This window comes from Bubalus bubalis, chromosome 21, assembly GCF_019923935.1.
Source record: "Bubalus bubalis isolate 160015118507 breed Murrah chromosome 21, NDDB_SH_1, whole genome shotgun sequence".
Classification (NCBI taxonomy): Eukaryota; Metazoa; Chordata; class Mammalia; order Artiodactyla; family Bovidae; genus Bubalus; species Bubalus bubalis.
This window is the reverse complement of record NC_059177.1, coordinates 14903789-14922459: the sequence shown is the minus strand read 5'-3', so window position 1 is coordinate 14922459 and position 18671 is coordinate 14903789. Positions and strand designations below refer to the sequence as shown.

General features: G+C 49.3%; 2 protein-coding genes and 1 long non-coding RNA gene across 4 annotated transcripts; 2 read left to right on the top strand and 1 right to left on the bottom strand.

Annotated features, from left to right (window-relative positions):
- The first annotated feature begins 3749 nt into the window (after positions 1 to 3749).
- LOC102407955 (5-beta-cholestane-3-alpha,7-alpha-diol 12-alpha-hydroxylase) lies at positions 3750 to 5868 on the top strand. The gene has a single exon (XM_006051793.4). The coding sequence runs from the start codon at positions 3868 to 3870 to the stop codon at positions 5365 to 5367; it is 1500 nt and encodes a 499-aa protein (XP_006051855.2). The 5' UTR covers positions 3750 to 3867; the 3' UTR covers positions 5368 to 5868.
- A 1426-nt stretch (positions 5869 to 7294) lies between these two features.
- LOC112577616 (atypical chemokine receptor 2) lies at positions 7295 to 18457 on the bottom strand. Of its 2 annotated transcripts, none has more exons than XM_006051789.4 (2): positions 18228 to 18457; positions 7295 to 9972 (listed from the first exon to the last, which is right to left on the bottom strand). In XM_006051789.4, exon 2 carries the CDS (start codon positions 9941 to 9943, stop codon positions 8804 to 8806), a length of 1140 nt encoding a protein of 379 aa, XP_006051851.1. In that variant the 5' UTR covers positions 9944 to 9972; positions 18228 to 18457; the 3' UTR covers positions 7295 to 8803. The 2 variants fall into 2 exon arrangements, with proteins under 2 accessions (XP_006051851.1, XP_044790183.1); XM_044934248.1 differs by lacking the exon at positions 18228 to 18457 and adding an exon at positions 15891 to 16022.
- Positions 16010 to 17391, top strand: LOC123331054. Its single transcript, XR_006547514.1, has 2 exons — positions 16010 to 16140; positions 17159 to 17391. It is a non-coding gene; the product is annotated as an uncharacterized LOC123331054 (long non-coding RNA).
- Positions 18458 to 18671: the final 214 nt, after the last annotated feature.

The window sequence follows — 18671 nt, the reverse complement described above, 5'->3', positions numbered from 1 at the left end:
AGATATTTTTCTGGAACTCTCTTCCTTTTTTGATGATCCAGCAGATGTAGGCAATTTGGTCTCTGATTCCTCTGCCTTTTCTAAATCCAGCTTGAACACCTGGAAGTTCACAGTTCATGTACTGTTGAAGTCTGGCTTGGAGAATTTTGAGCATTACTTTGCTAGTGTGTGAGATTGAGTGCAATTGTGCAGTAGTTTGAGCATTCTTTGGCATTGCCTTTCTTTGGGATTGGAATGAAAACTGACCTTTTCCAGTCCTGTGGCCACTGCTGAGTCTTCCAAATTTGCTGGCATATTGAGTGCAGCACTTTCATAGCATCATCTTTCAGGATTTGAAATAGCTCAACTGGAATTCCACCACCTCCACTAGCTTTGTTCATAGTGATGCTTTCTAAGGCCCACTTGACTTCACATTCCAGGATGTCTGGCTCTAGGTGAGTGATCACATCATCATGCTTATCTGAGTCATGAAGATCTTTTTTATATAGTTCTTCTGTATCTTCTTGCCACCTCCTCTTAATACCTTCTGCTTCTGTTAGGTCCATATCATTTCTGTCCTTTATTGAGCCCATCTTTGTATGAAATGTTCCCTTGGTATCTCTGATTTTCTTGAAGAGATCTCTAGTCTTTCCCACTCTATTGTTTTCCTCTATTTCTTTGCATTGGTCACTGAGGAAGGCTTTCTTATCTCTCCTTGCTATCCTTTGGAACTCTGCATTCAAATGGGTATACAACTAAAAGTCGGACACGACTGAGCGACTTCACTTTCCCTTTTCACTTTCATGCATTGGAGAAGGAAATGGCAACCCACTCCAGTGTTCTTGCCTGGAGAATCCCAGGGACGGGGGAGCCTGGTGGGCTGCCGTCTATGGGGTCGCACAGAATCGGACACGACTTAGCATTAGCATTAGCATTAGCATCTTTCCTTTTCTCCTTTGCCTTTCGCTTCTCTTCTCAGCTATTTGTAAGGCCTCCTCAGACAACCATTTTGCCTTTTGCATTTCTTTTTTGGGGATGGTCTTGATCACTGCCTCCTGTACAATGTCACGAACCTCTGTCCATAGTTCTTCAGGCACTCTATCAGATCTAATTCCTTGAATCTATTTTTCACTTTCACTGTATAGTGGTAAGGGATTTGATTTAGGTCATACCTGAATGGTCTAGTGGTTTTCCCTACTGTCTTCAGTTTAAGTCTGAATTTGGCACTAAGGAATAAATCATTTGAGCCACAGTCACCTCCCGGTCTTGTTTTTGCTGACTTATGTATACAGCTTCTCCATCTTTGACTCCAAAAAATATAATCAATCTGATTTTGGTATTAACCATCAGGTGATTATCCTGTGTAGACTCTACATCCATGTGTAGAGTCTTCCCTTGTGTTGTTGGAAGAGGGTGTTTGCTATGACCACTGCGTTCTCTTGGCAAAACTCGATTAGCCTTTGCCCTGCTTCATTCTGTACTCCAAGGCTCCCGGACTGCCCTGCAAATCCATTGTGATGCCGCCCCCACCCTGCCCTGCAGCTGCGGCCGGATTGTGTAAGGCTGAGACTCGCCATAGGCTTGCAGTGCACACTCTGGACCGCTGGGTCCCAGCCACTCCAGAGGGTTGGGAGGGCAGCGCCTGGGCCAATACCCTGGGACAGGCCACCCTTCAGTGGCCCTGGTGGGCTGGTCCCATACACAAGAGTGGCTGGACCTGCTGGCATGAGAAGAGTTCAGTGCAACGGTGATCGGTCAGAGCTCAAATTCGCACTGAGCTGGAGACTCCTCCCGCTCTGAACACTCTGGCCACACTGGCCCTCTTGAGATGACTCTGCCACTTGCTTTAGAAGAATGTCCCCTATATCCTTACACACAGCACACATTTACCTGATCTTGTTGTCCTCCACTAATGATCCTGATCAGTGCAACCTCCCTGATTCCCCATCCTCCTTCCTGTTCAGCCCTTCTTTGTAGCACTTAACACAATTGTGATTATATGCTTCTTCAGTGGAAGCCATAAACTCCAAGAGGGCAGGGACCAGGTCTGTCTCATTTAGGGTTGCAGCAAAATTTCTGGTTTAAGTGCACAGCAGGTATCTGTTACATGGATAGACAAGGCTGTTCCAAGAAAGGAGGAAATGAATGGATGAGTGGGTGTGAGTGAATGAATGAATAAATGAAGGAGAGAATGAATGAATAAATGAAGGAAAGAATGAATGTAAGATAGTGGTGGTTGTTGTTGTACAGTTGCTAAGTGGTGTCTGACTCTTTTGTGACCCCATGGGCTGTCCATGGCATTTTTCCAGGCAAGAAACCTGGAGTGGCTTGGCATTTCCTTCTCCAAGGGATCTTCCTGACCCAGGAATTGAACCCATAGCTCTTGCATTATGGGTGGGTTCTTTACTGCTGACAAGCCAGGTGGGGCTGCCATCCATTAAAAATTGAGGGACAGGGACTTCTCTGTTGGTCCATTTGTTCAGACTCCAAGCTCCCAATTAAACAGCAGCACAGGTTTAATCCCTGGTAGGGAAACAGATCCCACAAGTCAAATGGTACAACAACAACAACAAAAAAACCCGAATCCCAAAATACAAAAAAATACTAAAAATGCTAAGGGACAAAGTTAAGCTCTTTGGACTTGACTCACAGTTTCTGACCTTTTTCTTTTTTTTGGCAGAGCCTCAGCCTGTGGGGTCTTAGTTCCCTGACCAGGGACTGAACCCGGGCCACAGAAGTAAAAGCAGAGTCCTAATCAGTGGGCCACCAGGGAATTCCCTTTCTGACCATATCCTAAGGATGGGGAGAGTTGTTGGAGCGGAGTACTTGCTGTGGTTGCCCTGAGCAACCAGAGAGGACTTCGTGGATGCTGAGTGTGGATATTTTCAGCTCCCTAGTGGGAGGAGCTAAACACAGGACCTCACTCAAGACAAATCGTATGATTGTCTGAAGAGACAAAGTCCCTGTTTGCAGGTCATTTCAGAAGTTAAAGAGTAACTTGAGGGTTGTCACAACTGGTTGAATTCAGTCTGAACCTCATATATTGCTACAATGAGCTAGGCTGCTGAACTAAAGTCTTAAGAGTCAACAGTAGTTTTCTCCTTCTTGGGCCTGCTGACAGGGTCTTAGCCTGACATGTCACTGAAGGTCCCTAGTAAATGGTCAACTCACCTCACCCAAGCCAGGGCCACTGTCAGAAAAAGTCCCTGCTACACTCTGAACCGAGATCCTTCTTGTGAAGTAAAGCAGTTGGTTTGAAGTCCCTATCATCTCTGACATTTCATAATTCCATGATTTACACTCTGTATTTCTTGGTAGAGAAGTGTACAAGCCAGTTGGCGAGAGACTCAGAGACTCAAGTCTGAGCTTATGTTTAAAGGAGCCTCTGTTTGGGAGAGTCTGTGGGTCTTTTAAATAATGAGGAAGAGGTGGATGTGAAACTTAGTAAGTACTTGGTGCATTTCTGTTGAAGGAACTAGCAAATTAATGGATATATGAAGTCAAGAGTAAATAAAGGAGTGAGTGGTCAGTAAGTCACAAGGGCGAGGGTTGGGTCAAAGAAGTCTTGGCAGAGAAAATGCTGGAGCTATGTCAGGAAAGGTTGGAACAAAACCTGAAGCTCTTGCGGGGGCTGTGACCATAGAAAGAGGCTTCCTTCTGGCCTTCTTCCAGCTCCCTCCCACCTGCTCCTCTCACATGACTAGGTCCTAACAAAATCAAGGGAAAGGGTTTGCTCTCGGGTACTGTCTCACCAGCTTTATTTACAGCAACTCGCAGCCACAGGACAAGGTCCAGGTAGGAAGACCTTTCTGTCCCTACTTTGTCCTCCCAAATCCTCTGGCACCCAGAGAAGAGCACATCCAGAGCTCAACCTGGAACAGATCAGCCATGGTGCTCTGGGGTCCGGCGCTGGGAGCCCTGCTAGTGGCCATTGTGGGATATCTGTGCCTTCGGGGGCTGCTCCGGCAACGAAGACCCAAGGAGCCCCCTCTGGATAAGGGCCCCGTGCCCTGGCTGGGCCATGCCATGGCTTTCCGGAAGAATATGTTCGAATTTCTGAGGCACATGCAGGCCAAACATGGGGACATATTCACGGTACAGCTAGGGGGCCAGTACTTCACCTTTGTCATGGACCCTCTGTCTTTTGGCCCCATCCTCAAGGATGTGCAGAGGAAGCTAGACTTTGTGGAGTATGCTCAAAAACTGGTGCTAAAGGTATTTGGATACCGCTCTGTGCAGGGAGACTATAGGATGATACACTCAGCCAGCACCAAGCACCTCATGGGGGAAGGCTTGGAGGAGCTCAACAAAGTCATGTTAGACACCCTGTCCTTGGTTATGCTGGGGCCCACAGGCCCCAGTCTGGACACCCACCACTGGTGTGAGGATGGCCTCTTTCACTTCTGTTACAACATCTTGTTCAAGGCTGGCTACCTGAGCTTGTTCGGCTACACAAAGGACAAGCAGCAGGACCTGCTGCAGGCAGAGGAGCTATTCCTGGAGTTTCGCAAGTATGACCGCCTGTTCCCCCGCTTTGTTTATTCCCTGCTGGGGCCCTGGGAGTGGCTGGAAGTGGGCCGGCTCCAGCGTCTCTTCCATAAGGAACTCTCGGTGGAACACAACCTGGAGAAGTACGGCGTAAGCAACTGGATCACCTACATGCTTCAGTTTCTGAGGGAGCAGGGTGTCTCCCCGGCCATGCAGGACAAGTTCAACTTCATGATGCTCTGGGCCTCCCAGGGTAACACAGGGCCGACCTCTTTCTGGGCCCTCTTGTTCCTCCTGAAGCACCCAGAGGCCATGCGGGCTGTGAGGGAGGAGGCCACCCGGCTCCTGGGAGAGGTCAGGCTGGAGGCTAAGCAGTCCTTCAAGTTCGGTGCCCTGCACCGCATGCCGGTGCTGGACAGTGTGATGGAAGAGACACTGCGGCTGAGGGCCTCGCCCACCCTCCTCAGGGTGGTGAACGATGACCAGATCCTGCAGATGGCCAGTGGGCAGGAGTACCTGCTCCGCAATGGAGACATCCTGGCCCTCTTCCCTTACCTCTCAGTGCACATGGACCCCGACATCCACCCCGAGCCCACCGCCTTCAGGTACGATCGCTTCCTCACCCCCAGTGGCAGCCGAAAAGTAGACTTCTACAAGGCAGGCAAGAAGATCCGCCACTATACCATGCCGTGGGGCTCGGGTGTCTCCATCTGCCCTGGGAGGTTCTTGGCGCTCAACGAGATGAAGCTCTTTATCCTGCTCATGGTCATGAACTTTGACCTGGAGTTGGTGGACCCTGACACACCTGTGCCACCCGTGGACCCCCAGCGCTGGGGCTTTGGCACCACACAGCCCAGCCACGAGGTGCGATTCCGCTACCGCCTGCGGCCTGCGGAGTGAGCTCTGTCCAAGAGGCTGAAGTCTGGCTGGGGGTGCTCCCCTGGGTCTCTGCCTCCTCTCACCCACCCCTCTAAAGCCCCAGACCACCCTCTTCCTCTGTCCTGCTTGTCCTCCCTGCTCTTTGGCATCCTTCTGATCACCTCACAGGCTGATACTTCTCTCTTGAAAACAGCATCTCTCACAGCAGAAGCTGCATAACTCGCCTCTCATAGGAAGTCCAAGGAAGGGGAAATAACTGTGGGCAACTCAGTTTGGGGGATAATACATGCCACGACAAATCTCACGCAGTACAGACACCGGTTACAGTGAGTCATATAGCATCTTGCAAACATTGGTCTCCACCCTCCCACTCTGCTTTGCTTGTTTTCCTCAACACTCACCCTGTGGGATTCAGGGCCTAGAACAGTGTCATCCAATAGCCATATGAGGCAAGCCACATGTGTAATTTTTCATCTCCTAGCTGACATATTTTTAAAAGTAAAAAGAAACTGGTGAAATTCATTTTTCTACTGTATTTTACTTGTCCTGATGTATCTAAAATATTAGCATTTCAACAAGGAGTCATACAAAAGTTTTAATGCAATATTTTTACATTTCTTTTTCCCTCCAAAATCTGGTCTGTACTTTTTAACCCTTCACACTGAGTGCTCAATAGCTGTGTGGCTTCTGTATTGGACAGAGCAGCTCTAGAAATGGGTGGCCTTTCATGGAGGAGATATGCAAGGTCCCTCCTCCCTGCCCTCCTCTCCCCTCTGCATCCTCACCTTGGGGTGATTTCAACCCTTCACTTGGTTTCCACAACCATCGCTAAGCTCAGAGCTCTCTCCTACCTCCAGACCCCCAATCTCCCCACAGCGGTCTCACAGCACCTCTGATTCAGTTCAGCCCACACAGAACTCAGCATCTGTCCCCCCTCCCCCCACCTCTGCCCTGAACCACGCCCATCTCCTGATTTCCCTGCCTCTCTGCTCAGGACACCACCATCCACCCCATCCCCTTAGGCAGATACAGAGGACACACCCTCAGCCCCTCCCTTTCTCTCCCCCACAGGGAGAGAGCTCTGCCATCTGACCCCTGTGATGCCACTGAACTATGGCCCGGCTTCCCCACCCCTGCTACCCTTCTTAGAGCTCAATCTCAGCATCTCTCTCCAAGTGGGGCCTGTGGACTCTGTTTACCCTACTGCCAGAGACTTTTTTTTCCCCAAAAGCACCTCTTAGCATCCCCTTTTTACTTTTCTGGCTCCTCATCACCTCCCCGCAGTTGATATTTAAGTTTTGCCATATGCAGTCCCCGAATTTTCAATCCAGGGCAATTCAACTTTGACAACTTTCTCCAGTGGAACTGTCCGTACAATGCTTGTTTTCACTCTCAGCCCCGGGGCCGGCTATTCCTGGAAGCCTCTTGAACATCACCATCTGGCCAGAGATGGCCTCCTCCCCAGCCCCTCCCTGGAGCACCCTGACACTGCGTGTATCACAGCCCATCTGTCATGTCATTGCTTTCTGTGTCCTGTTTCCTGCCTCCTGCACCTGCTTCAGACTGCAGCCCACAGGGCTTGGTATCTTATTCCTTCATCTCTGACCTCAATTCCCTAAACGTAGATTAAATTACAGAAACCTGACTTCCAGTCTTGTCTACTTTACTTTGGCTCATGTCCTCCTAGCCTTCATTCCATCCAGCCAAAAATTTTGTTCTGAGCACTACTGTCTGCCAGGCTCTGTGCTGGGTTTTGCAGGTGGCTCTGGGAGGTGGGCAGAGAAGGCAATAGCACCCCACTCCAGTACTCTTGCCTGGAAAATCCCATGGATGGAGGAGCCTGGTAGGCTGCAGTCCATGGGGTCGCGAAGAGTCAGACACGACTGAGGGACTTCACTTTCACTTTTCACTTTCATGCATTGGAGAAGGAAATGGCAACCCACTCCAGTGTTCTTGCCTGGAGAATCCCAGGGACCGGGGAGCCTGGTGGGCTGCTGTCTCTGGAGTCGCACAGAGTTCGACACGACTGAAGCGACTTAGCAGCAGCAGCAGCTGGGAGGTGGGAGAAAGCAGTGATGCTTTAGAAGCTCACCAAGAGAGAGACGGCACTGTGGCTCAGGGGCTCCCTGGGAAAGGTTTCTCGGTGGACATATCGGTGCACAGGGAGGATGCCGACCGTGGGAGACATGGAACATCCGGGCAGGGCATACCCGTCGGGAATCCTTAGGTCGCAGGTAACAGAAGACCGCCACCCCAAACTGAAAAGACATCCCTTGGTTCGTGTCACTGTCAAGTGCAGGCTTGGGATGTCCCTCAGCCGGGCCTTGATTCCGGGGCTTTGGCATTGACCCCAGGATCTGCTCACTCACTGCTGTCACCTCCCCTTCTGAAGTTCGAGCTGATGGAGGAGCAGCCCTAGACCTTACACCCTCCTGGCTTCTGTTTCATGCCTCTGTTCTAGCATGTTCTAGACGAGTTGCATTTCACAAGTTCTGCCTGGGCCTGGGCCCATCCCTAAATGAATCACTGTGCCAGGGAAACGTAAGGCCAAAGCTGGCCCAAGACCCGTGCCCCACCCAAACACCACCCAAAGCACAGGACAGAGTGACTCTGGAGTGGTTTCCCAGAGCAGGTAGGACTCAGTTACAAAACAAGGGTGAGGGGATACTTGGCTGGAAAATGACCCCTGTTCCATGAGGGAGACAACCAGCACAAGAGCAGAGATGGGAATGTGAAGGAAACAGCAACAGGTGTGGCGCCCAGGAAATGAAAAGCCAGGAGAAGGAGTGTCGGGCTGAAATGGTGTGTGGGATTCTGATTGTGAAAAGTCCAGCTTTAAGACTGGACAAAGGTCCTGGATTTGATGGTGTAGGCTCTGAGGGACCCCTGAAGGCTCCTGAGTGAGGGCACGGGAGGCAGAAGGAGGGAGAAGCTCCTGCACCACCAGAAATATGTGTTTACTCTGCCTCGCACCTGCAGACTCTCATGGGTGGAGACCCTCCAGCCCCTCCTGACAGCCAGCCCCTGGAGCCAGCATGAGGACTGTGATATTAAACAAAATTACGATAATATTTTCCCAGCTGAGCTTCGGGGAAAGGGGAAGCCTGGTGGGTGGCAGACATCTGACTACTCTGCAGGGCGTGGGAGTGATGCTGAGGGTGCTGTGGTCAGGGGCTGCTGGGTGCAGCTCAGATGACACTCAAGCCCGAGGATGGGCAGCACAGAGGTCAGCTGTTAAACTAAGGCGGCCTTTCAGGCAAGCAAGTACGGACTCTGGGAGGGCAGTGAAGGAAGAGGAGGGTGAGGGAGGGAGAGAGCGAACGCTGCTGATGGCTGAGGACTGAGAACTGACCAGTGGGATCAGCAACATGGTCACTGAGGCCTCTGAAGGGAAGATTTCGGTGGATGCACCAAGGAGCTGGGTCCCCTCTGCTCTCATGGACTGTGGTGTGACCGCTCACTGAGTTTTCCCTCTGTCCCCCTTGTTGGGGAAGCTCTCAGCTGGCCTCTCCCCGAGGTCACTCATGCCCATTACATCTTCCTGGGCCGTAAGCCCGCTACTCTCAGAATAGCTGGACGGCAGGGCCTGTTGCCTTCTGAGCACAGTGGCCAGGAAAGCCTTGAGGTACTGGCGGAAGCGGTGGCTGGAGAAGGCGTAGAGGACGGGGGTGAAGCAGCAGTGCAGGAAGGCGATGCTCTCCGTCACCTGCAGCGCATAGTCCAGGTGCTGGCTGACCCTGCAGTCCCCAAAGACTTGCAGGTCCAGCAGCGAGTGCAGGAACAAGGTGAGATTGTACGGGAACCACAGCACAAAGAAGGCCACCACCAGAGCTACGGCCATCCTCAGGGCCCGGCTCTGGCCCGGGGGCCTCAGACTCACCACCACAGAGCCAATGCGGGAGTAGAAGAAGATCATGGCAAGGAGCGGGAGGAGAAACCCCAGGAGATTCTGCTGGAAGCGGAGGAAGAGCTTCCAGATGGTCCCATGTCCCCCAAAATCTGCATAGCACTCCCACACGCCCGGGGAGTTCTCATGCGTCCTCACAAAGACCATGTCGGGAATGGAGACAGCCAGGGCCACAGCCCACACAGTGGCTGCAAGCAGCAGGCTCTTGGCTCGGGTCCTCAGTCGGTGGTAGGGCCGAGCGCAGACAATCTCCAGGTACTTGTCCAGGCTCATGCAGCTGATGAAGAAGATGCCACTGTAGAAGTTCACGGTATAGAGGGTGCTCACCACCTTGCATAAGACGCTCCCAAAGACCCAATGCCATGCCACAGAGATGCCCCAGAAGGGCAGTGTCACCACAAACAGGAGGTTGGAGATGGCCAGGTTCAGCAGATAGGTCTCGGTCATCCGTCTTCGAGGCACGAACCGGAGCAAGACCGCTAGGAGGAGGAGGTTTCCAACCAGGCCCAGCACAAAGATCAGGCTGTAGAAGACAGGTAGAAAGACTCTGCCAAATGACAGCACCTCGTCCTTCCTGCACAGCATGAAGATCATGTCCTCCAGGTAGTACTCATAGTCATAGAAGGAGCTGCTGTTCTCAGAACTGGCCACCTTGGTGGTGGGCGGCAGAGGGGAGGCGGTGGCGGCCATGGCGGGAGGATGCACCCAGTCCTGGAGCTCTGCGGGCCAGAGAGCAGTGTGAGCCACAGGAGATGGATCCAGGCCTTCCCGCCCTCTCTCCAAACCCACTGGAGCCCCTTTTCTGGGCTGTCTAATAGACTCCCCACATTCACACCAGTACCTGTGGGCTAGCGACTAGGAGTACAAGTGCGGGCAGCCCAAGGCTACCCCGTGATACTGAGGTCATCTTGGGTAGGTGACATAACCTCAGGTGTTCTCACAGTATTCACTTCTCTTCTTTATTTTGTCCCTCATCGTTTATAAAGACTGATACAGTCATTTGTGTCTTCTTTATTATTGAGGGATACCGATTCATCTGTGCTTCCCAGTGGCACAAGTGGTAAAGAACCCACCTGCCAATGCAGGTAGATGTAGGAGATATGAGTTCGATCCCTGGGTTGGGAAGACCCCCTAGAGGAGGTCACAGCAATATTCTTGCCTAGAGAATCCCATGGACAGAGGAGCCTGGCAGCTTGCAGTCCACAGGGTTGCACAGAGTTGGACACGACTGAAGCGACTCAGCACACACCAATATACCAGTCTGTATAGACTCCTGAGAGTCCCTTGGACTGCAAGGAGATCCAATCAGTCCATTCTAAAGGAGATCAGCCCTGGGATTTCTTTGGAAGGAATGATGCTAAAGCTGAAACTCCAGTACTTTGGCCACCTCATGCAAAGAGTTGACTCATTGGAAAAGACTCTGATGCTGGGAGGGATTGGGGGCAGGAGGAAAAGGGGACGACAGAGGATGAGATGGCTGGATGGCATCACTGACTCGATGGACGTGAGTCTGAGTGAACTCTGGGAGTAGGTGATGGACAGGGAGGCCTGGTGTGCCGCGATTCATGGGGTCGCAAAAAGTCGGAGATGATTGAGTGACTAAACTGAACTGAACCCTTCCTCATGTGTGGCTTAAAATTAATCTTCTTTGTGTGGTTTGTAATTTTTTTTTTTAATTTAATGGCCATGCTACACAGCTTGCAAGATCTTAGTTCCCTGACCAGGGACTGAACTCACACCCCTGCAGTGGAAGCACAGAGTCTTAACTGCTAGACCACCAGGGAAGTTCCTTTTTTTTTTTAAATGAGATCTTCTCTTCAGTGGGCTTGCTTCTTCTATATTTAGCTAGTGTGTCCACTCTGGCTTTGAGCTCTCTTTACTTCTGTCACTTGAGGATTTCCCTTGCTTTGGTTATTTTAAAAGTATTTTTTGGAGAACAAGATGGTGGAGGAGTAGGTAGACATGGAGTACATCTCTCTCCACAGATTCATCAGGAATACACCTTCAGACACAGAAGATCTTGCAGAACAACAGCTGAGAGCAGGCGGAGGACCTGACCACTGGAAAAGAATATATAGAACCATGCAAAATGGAGCCACAGCCAGAGGAATCAACTGTCCTGATTACAGACTACACTACAAAGCTACAATCATCAAGACAGTATGGTACTGGCATAAAAACAGAAATATAGACCAATAGAACAAGAGAGAAAACACAGAGATAAACCCACACACCTATAGCTACCATACTTTTGACAAAGGAGGCCAGAATATGCAATGGGGTGAAGACAGTCTCTTCAATAAGTGGTGCTGGAAAAACTGGACAGCTACATGTAAAGGAATGAAATTAAAACACTTCCTAACACCATACACAGAATGTATTAAAGACCTAATTGTAAGACAAGAAAGTATAAAACTGTTAGAAGAAAACATAGTCAGAACCCTCTATGATGTAAGTCACAGAAAGATCCTCTATGACTCACCTCCTAGTGTAATGGAAATAAAAACAAAAATAAACAAATGGGACATAATTAAACTTAAAAGCTTTTGCATAGCAAAAGAAACTATAAAGGTGAAAAGACAACCCTCAGAATGGGAGAAAGTAATAGCAAATGAAACAAGTAACAAAGGATTAATTTCTAAAATATACAAGCAGCTCATACAAGTCAATACCAGAAAAACAAATAACCCAGTCAAAAGGTGGGAAAAAGACCTAAACAGATATTTTTCCAAAAACATAAGATAGATAATAAATACATGAAAAGATGCTCAACATTGTTCATTATTAGAGAAATGCAAATCAAAACTACAATGAGATATCACCTCACACCAGTCAGAATGGCCATCATCAAAAAACCTACAAACAATAAATGCTGGAGAGGGTGTGGAGAAAAGGGAACTCTCTTAGACTGTTGGTAGGAATGCAAATTGATACAGTCACTATGGAAGACAGTTGGAGATTCCTTTAAAAATTAGGAATAAAACCACTATGTGACTCAGCAATCGCACTTCTAGGCATATACCCTGAGGAAACCAAAACCAAAAAAGACACATATACCCCAATGTTCACTGCAGCACTGTTTAGAATAGCTAGGACATGGAAGCAACCTAGATGTCTATCAACAGATGAAAGGATAAAGAAGCTGTGGTACATATACACAATGGAATGTTGCATGTGTGCGTACTAAGTCACTTCAGTCGTGTCTGACTCTTTGGGACCCTATGGAATATAGCCTGCCAGGTTCCTCTGTCCATGGGATTCTCCAGGCAAGAATACTGGAGTGGGTTGCCATGCCCTCCTCCAAGAGATCTTCCCCACCCAGGGATCAAACTCACATCTCCTGGGGCTCCTGCATCTCCTGCATTGCAGGCAGATTCTTTACCACTGAGCCATCAGGGAAGCCCACGGTGAAATATTCCTCAGCCATAAAAAGGGATATGTTTGAGTCAGTCCTGACGAGGCAGATGAACCCAGAGCCTATTATACGGAGTGAAGTAGGTCAGAAAGAGAAAAACAAATATCATATACTAACGTATATGGATGGAGAAGGCAATGGCACCCCACTCCAGTACTCTTGCCTGGAATATCCCATGGATGGAGGAGCCTGGTAGGCTGCAGTCCATGGGGTCACGAAGAGTTGGACACGACTGAGCGACTTCACTTTCACTTTTCACTTTCCTGCATTGGAGAAGGAAATGGCAACCCACTCCAGTGTTCTTGCCTGGAGAATCCCAAGGATGGGGGAGCCTGGTGGCTGCCGTCTATGGGGTTACACAGTCGGACACGACTGAAGTGACTTAGCAGCAGCAGCAGCAGCAACGTATATGGAACATAGAAAGATGGTACCGATGAAATTACTTGAAGGGCAGCAATGTGGAGACACAGACATAGAGAGCAGACTGATGGACACTGCGGGGGTGGAGGAAAAAGGAGAGCATGGGATATATGGGATATATGGAGAGAGTAACACGGAAACATACATTACCATATGCAAAATAGATAGCCAATGGGAATTTGCTGTATGACTCTGAGAACTCAAACCGGGGCTCTGTAACAACCTAGAGGGGTGCGGTGGGGAGGGAGATGGGAGGGAGATTAAAGAGGGAGGGGACATAGGTATGCCTGTGGCTGATTCACGTTAATGTTTGGCAGAAACCAACACAATACTGTAAAGCAATTACCCTTCAGGTAAAAGTAAATTTATTTTTTATATATTTTATGTATAAATACTTAGGTTTATGTCAATAATTTCATTTGTAAATATTCAATATGTTAAAAATAGTTTATCCCCTCCTTCTAGGTTTGCAGCAGAAAGGTATGAACCATCATGTTGATAGACTCAGAACCTACAAACCTACTAATTCCTCAGTTTTACCATCTTTAAAATGATATTAATAATTGTGCCCATTTCATGGGGTTCTCGTGAGGCTTAAACGTGATCATTCAGGCAGAGCATTTCAAGCTCTATGAAGAATGCCCAGGACATAGGAGGCACTCAGCACACATTCGCTTAAATTACTGCTTTGCCCAGAAGTGAGTTCACCACCTTCCAAATCAGCCTCTTTTCCTCTATCTAACTGAACACCCACCACTAGCTACTCGGTCTCCTAAGACTGAACTGTAAGACATCGCAGACCCCTTCCTCGCAGCCCCATCACCACCTCAGGTGGCTCTACCTCCACACTGATGTCCTCAGGTCCCATTAAAATACACATGTGATAAAAATATAATACTCTTTAAAAAAATTAATACAAATGAAATATATATATGAAACAACCTCACGAAGTATACAAACATATGCTATGAAGGAGTACAAAAGGTGAAAGGCAGGTAAGAGACAGGCAGAGGACTCACGATGGTGGCCGCCTGGGTAGGAGAAGCCAGCGACACGGGATGGAGCAGGTCACTGTTAAAGGTCAAGTTCCCCTGGACAGCAGTTTCCCAGGTTTTAGTTGTATTGTTAAGCATAATTTTTAAAAGAAAGCCTCACATGAACCAGTGTAAAAAACCCTGTCATGAACCAAGGATTATGCTCAGTCCTGTTCTGTGTTCTACAAGGAGAGAAACTTCATGTTCAACACATTAAATTGTTCACCGATGGAGAGAGGAAGGAGATAAAAAAGAATTTGTTGGCCAAACAGGCACCCATGTGCAGTCACCAGAATAAGGCCTGTAGGCTGGTAATGGTAATGGGCCACAAACCCCGAAATACAAATCAACTCTACCTTGTTCCTCTGCATTTTAGTTTTTATTCTTTCAGGGGAGGAGGAACTGTACTGCATGGTTTGTGAAATCTTAGTTCCCTGACCAGGGATCAAACCTGGGCATTCAGCAGCGAGAGTGCTGAGTCCTAACCACCAGATCACCAGCAAATTCCCTATTTCTTACCCTATGGTTGTAAATGAGGTTTAACTTTTTAATGTGTTCAGTGCCAGTCTGTATTTCTTCTGTGCATGATTTATTGTTTTAATGGGTGGGATTCTCATTTTACAAGAGGTTTTCTATAGTAAGATTTTAGCTTTTTGCAGATATACTGGAAATACTGTTCCCAGTCCTTTCTGGTAGAAATTTTGTATGTTATTTTTTCTTCCAGGTAGAATTTTGAAGGAAATGTTGATTCAGGTCCTCAGCTGACTCTTCCAGTATCCATGACACTGTGACCCAGTGATGGAAATACACATTCTGCGGAGGCTGAACCTCTCCCAGGAGTCCTCCTAGTCCTTGAGCCTCTGCCCCACCCTTGGGCTTCTGTCAACTGGCCTCTGGGCCAGAGATTGGGGAAACATAAACGCCTATCCCCACCCCAAGGCCTCAGCCTGGGCGGCTTTAACTAGGGCTGGGCTCTGCTCCTGACTGGACTTGACAACTGGGCCCTGTGCCTCCATTCCTGGTCTTCCACTCCCTTCCTGTGCATCTGGGGTCTCCTGTGTGGGAGTCCCTGACTTTCCTGGGCAGCAGTCATGACATCCTCCAGCACATGGCTGGTTTGTGAGTCTGAGTTGCTGGGCTTGGGAGGAGGGACTGCCCTTCTGTACGTGGGCCTAATTAGGGTTTTCAGTCAGGAAGTTGTTGTTATTTAGTCGCTAAGTCATGCCCAACTCTTTTTGTGGCCCCGTGCACTGTAGTCCACCAGGCTCCTTTGTCCATGGGATTTCCTAGGCAAGAATACTGGAGTGGGTTGCCATTTCCTTTTCCAAGGGATCTTCCTGACCCAGGAATCGAATTTGCGTCTTCTGCATTGGCAGGCGAATTCTTTACCACTGAGCCACCAGGGAAGCCCAGTCAGGAGTTACCACTAATTAAATAACAGCTCTTCTAGTCTGTCAGCACTGACCTTGATCCTGATCTGGCTTCTCAAAGTCCCTGTCTTTTACTTTAATAAACAACCAAATCTGATGATTGTTTTGATCAAAGCCAAAGGTCAGGGTCAGCATGCCCCAGCTGGATCAGATCACCTTTACAAGGCTCCCTTTACCTGGAATGCTCCATTCTTTTTCTGTGGGGGCCACAAGCCTCCTCATCTTTCACCCTGGGACTCTTTCCACATTCTCTTAACCTCTGGGGCCACAACCCCTCCCATCCCTTCATCAATAATACCAACAAAGATGACAACAGCAATAAGCATTCCTGTACTCACATGACAACTGGCCAGGCATCTTCTTATCAACTGTGGTAGTCCTATAAGGCAAACCAGGAAGGACCCACCAGCCCCGCTTAACCCAGGAGCAAAGTAACTTCAGCACAGTTACACAGGAAGTCACTGGCTGAACTGCATCTGGATCCAAGGGCTTCATCCTCAGCAACAGTACCGTGGCCCTAGCCCCATCTCATTCTCTGCGTCTCTTCTGCCCTGTCTAGCAGTTATCAAAAGGAGCCACTTGAGAGAGGTATGATTTGAGCTCAGGAGGTCTTGGTTGACCGGGGTTCACCCTCACTGGCTAGTCTTGTCTTTGTAGATTCCACCATTAATCACCTGAAGGCTTTATGGAGCCTCCTTGGGAAACAGCTTCTCTATGGTCAACAGAGTGACCTCCCCAAATATCCACATCCTAATCCCTGAAACCTGTGGATATGTTCCTTTATACGTAAGAGTGACATGACAGATGTGGTTAAGGACCCTGAGCTAGGGAGAATACCCTAGACTATCCAGGTGGGGCCACTGTAACCACAAGGGTCCTTTATAGGGGAGGTAGGATCTTCCTGGGTCGGGAAGATCCCCTGGAGGAGGGCATGGCAACCCCCTCTAGCAATCTTGCCTGGAGAATCCCCATGGACAGAGGAGCCTGGCGGGCTACAGTCCATGGGGTCACAAAGAGTCAGACATGACTGAGTTACTTTATTAAGCACAGGAGTGTCCGAAGCAGAAAAGGGAATGTGACTATGGAAACAGGTCAGAGGGATGGGGTTCTAAGACAGGGGGTGCAGGTAGCCTCTAAAGGCTAGAAGAGGCAGGGAACAAATCCTCCCTGAGCCTCTGAAAGGAACATGGTCCTGATGACCCATTTTAAGACTTCTGACCTCCAGAACTTTAAGATCATACATCTGTGCTGTTTTAAGCCACTGAATTTGTGGTAATTTGACACGGTGGCAATAGGGTCACTTCCTGTGACCCTCGCGTGCCCTCTGAATCTCAGACTGAGAGAGTGAGACTGCACGGTGTCTACCTCCTCCAGCTTACAGGTGAGGAAATGGAGACTCACTGAACAGGAACTACTTGTGCAAAGCATACAGTGAATCATCAGAGGCTGTGTTGAGCCATGGACCCCATGTTTCTGACTGCCCTTCATGTCTCTGTTACCCCACTCCTAACTGTTCCTCAGGCTTGACCATTTAAAGGCATAACACTTTTCATTCATATAGAGACAAAAATTTATGGAACAGAAAATAACATGTGTCTTGTTGAAGGTTTACAGGAACATCTGAGCAATCCCATGTGGATAACTGCAAGAACAAAGGATTACCCTGTCCCCACCGGGGTGTGGCTGACACCCAGATGTCTGCAACATCCAGTCACAACCCCTCCCCTTTGGGTGTAAAAAAAGCCTGAATTCTAACTCAAGAAAGATGGTTCTTTGGGATACGAGTTGACCATCTTCTTGGTCTGCTGGCTTTCTGAATAAAGTTTCTATTCCTTTGTCCCCTGTTGTGTGCAGCAGCAGCACAAGCTCAAACTCGCTAACAGATCTGGTGATATCCTTTTCCCCCAGCTCCCTTTTTTAACATGAACCAAACTTGAATTTGAAGGGTGAGCTTCTGATAGTGGGACTTCTGGACTCATCAAAGGGTGGCAGAGGAGATTCTAAGTCAGCCATACGCTGGGCCTGGCTTGTATTGGCTGGCGAGAGCCAGTAACGCAACACGTGGGAGGCCTGCAACAAACGATCATGGAATTAACCAACTCCACCTTCAGTGCTAAGTCAGTAGCTTGAAACTGGTTACAGTGGGAATGTTTATACCACGGCAAAGGCCACATATTGGGCCTTCCCCTCCCTCACTCGCCACTGCTGAGTTGGTTGTTAAACCTTTACCAGGACCTCGATCTGGACCCCATGGAGCCTGGCCAGACCTGCCTGTCTTGCTGTCTCCCTGTCTGTGTCACCTCCTTGTCCCCCTTTCACATCAGCCCCACAGCTGCCCTCCTCCCCAGCCGAGGGCCCTGGAGGTCACGGTCACATGCAGGTCCCTGCCAGGCCCCCAGAGCACTCCCACACTGTGTGCTGCCTACAGTGCAGCTGAGACCAGTGAACAAACAAACAAGATCAAACGTGACCCCAAGAGGCCACACCAGCTTGCATAATATAAAACAAAGAGTAACACTGGAGATCACTTCAAGTGGACACTAATTCTGCTGGCTCCCCTGGAAAAGGATTTGGAAATTATAACCTTTAAAAAGGCCACCTTAATGCTCCTGTCCCAGAAGCCTGCTGGGCAGCTAGCCTGGTGAAACCCCCTCCCCGGCCCCCCGAGCACTCACAGAAGGTTGCTCCTCAGCCTCAAATCCACCTCTCCAGATTCACAGTCGCTGTGTGAGGATCACCTGCCTCCTCTGCTGGACTGGGGATTCCCAGAGGTTGGAACTCCCCGGCACAGGGTAGCATCTGAGAGGCACTCAACAAATGACCACGGAGTTAATTAGCATAGTCAGGCCTCTCTCTCTCCCTACTCTGCCTCTTTTCCTGGCCTGCTTCCTCCCTCGGCCACTGGTGCCCTGCATACAATGGAGCCAAAGCCTCCTTTCATGAGTTATTAATACTTCCTCAGCCTGGGCAAGCCCTGCCTCAGTGACCTTGGGAGCCAGTGACCATGGAGCATGACCAGCCCACAGCCCCCACTATTTCCACTGTGGCCGAGTTCAAGGCCAATTCCAGCTCCCTGTGACCTCCCTGTGACCACCACACACCTCTCCCCCACCCCCTCC

Excerpts from the sequence above, each read along its gene's own strand:
- LOC102407955 (XM_006051793.4), top strand. The coding sequence starts at position 3,868 with ATGGTGCTCTGGGGTCCGGCGCTGGGAGCCCTGCTAGTGGCCATTGTG.
- LOC112577616 (XM_006051789.4), bottom strand. The coding sequence starts at position 9,943 with ATGGCCGCCACCGCCTCCCCTCTGCCGCCCACCACCAAGGTGGCCAGT.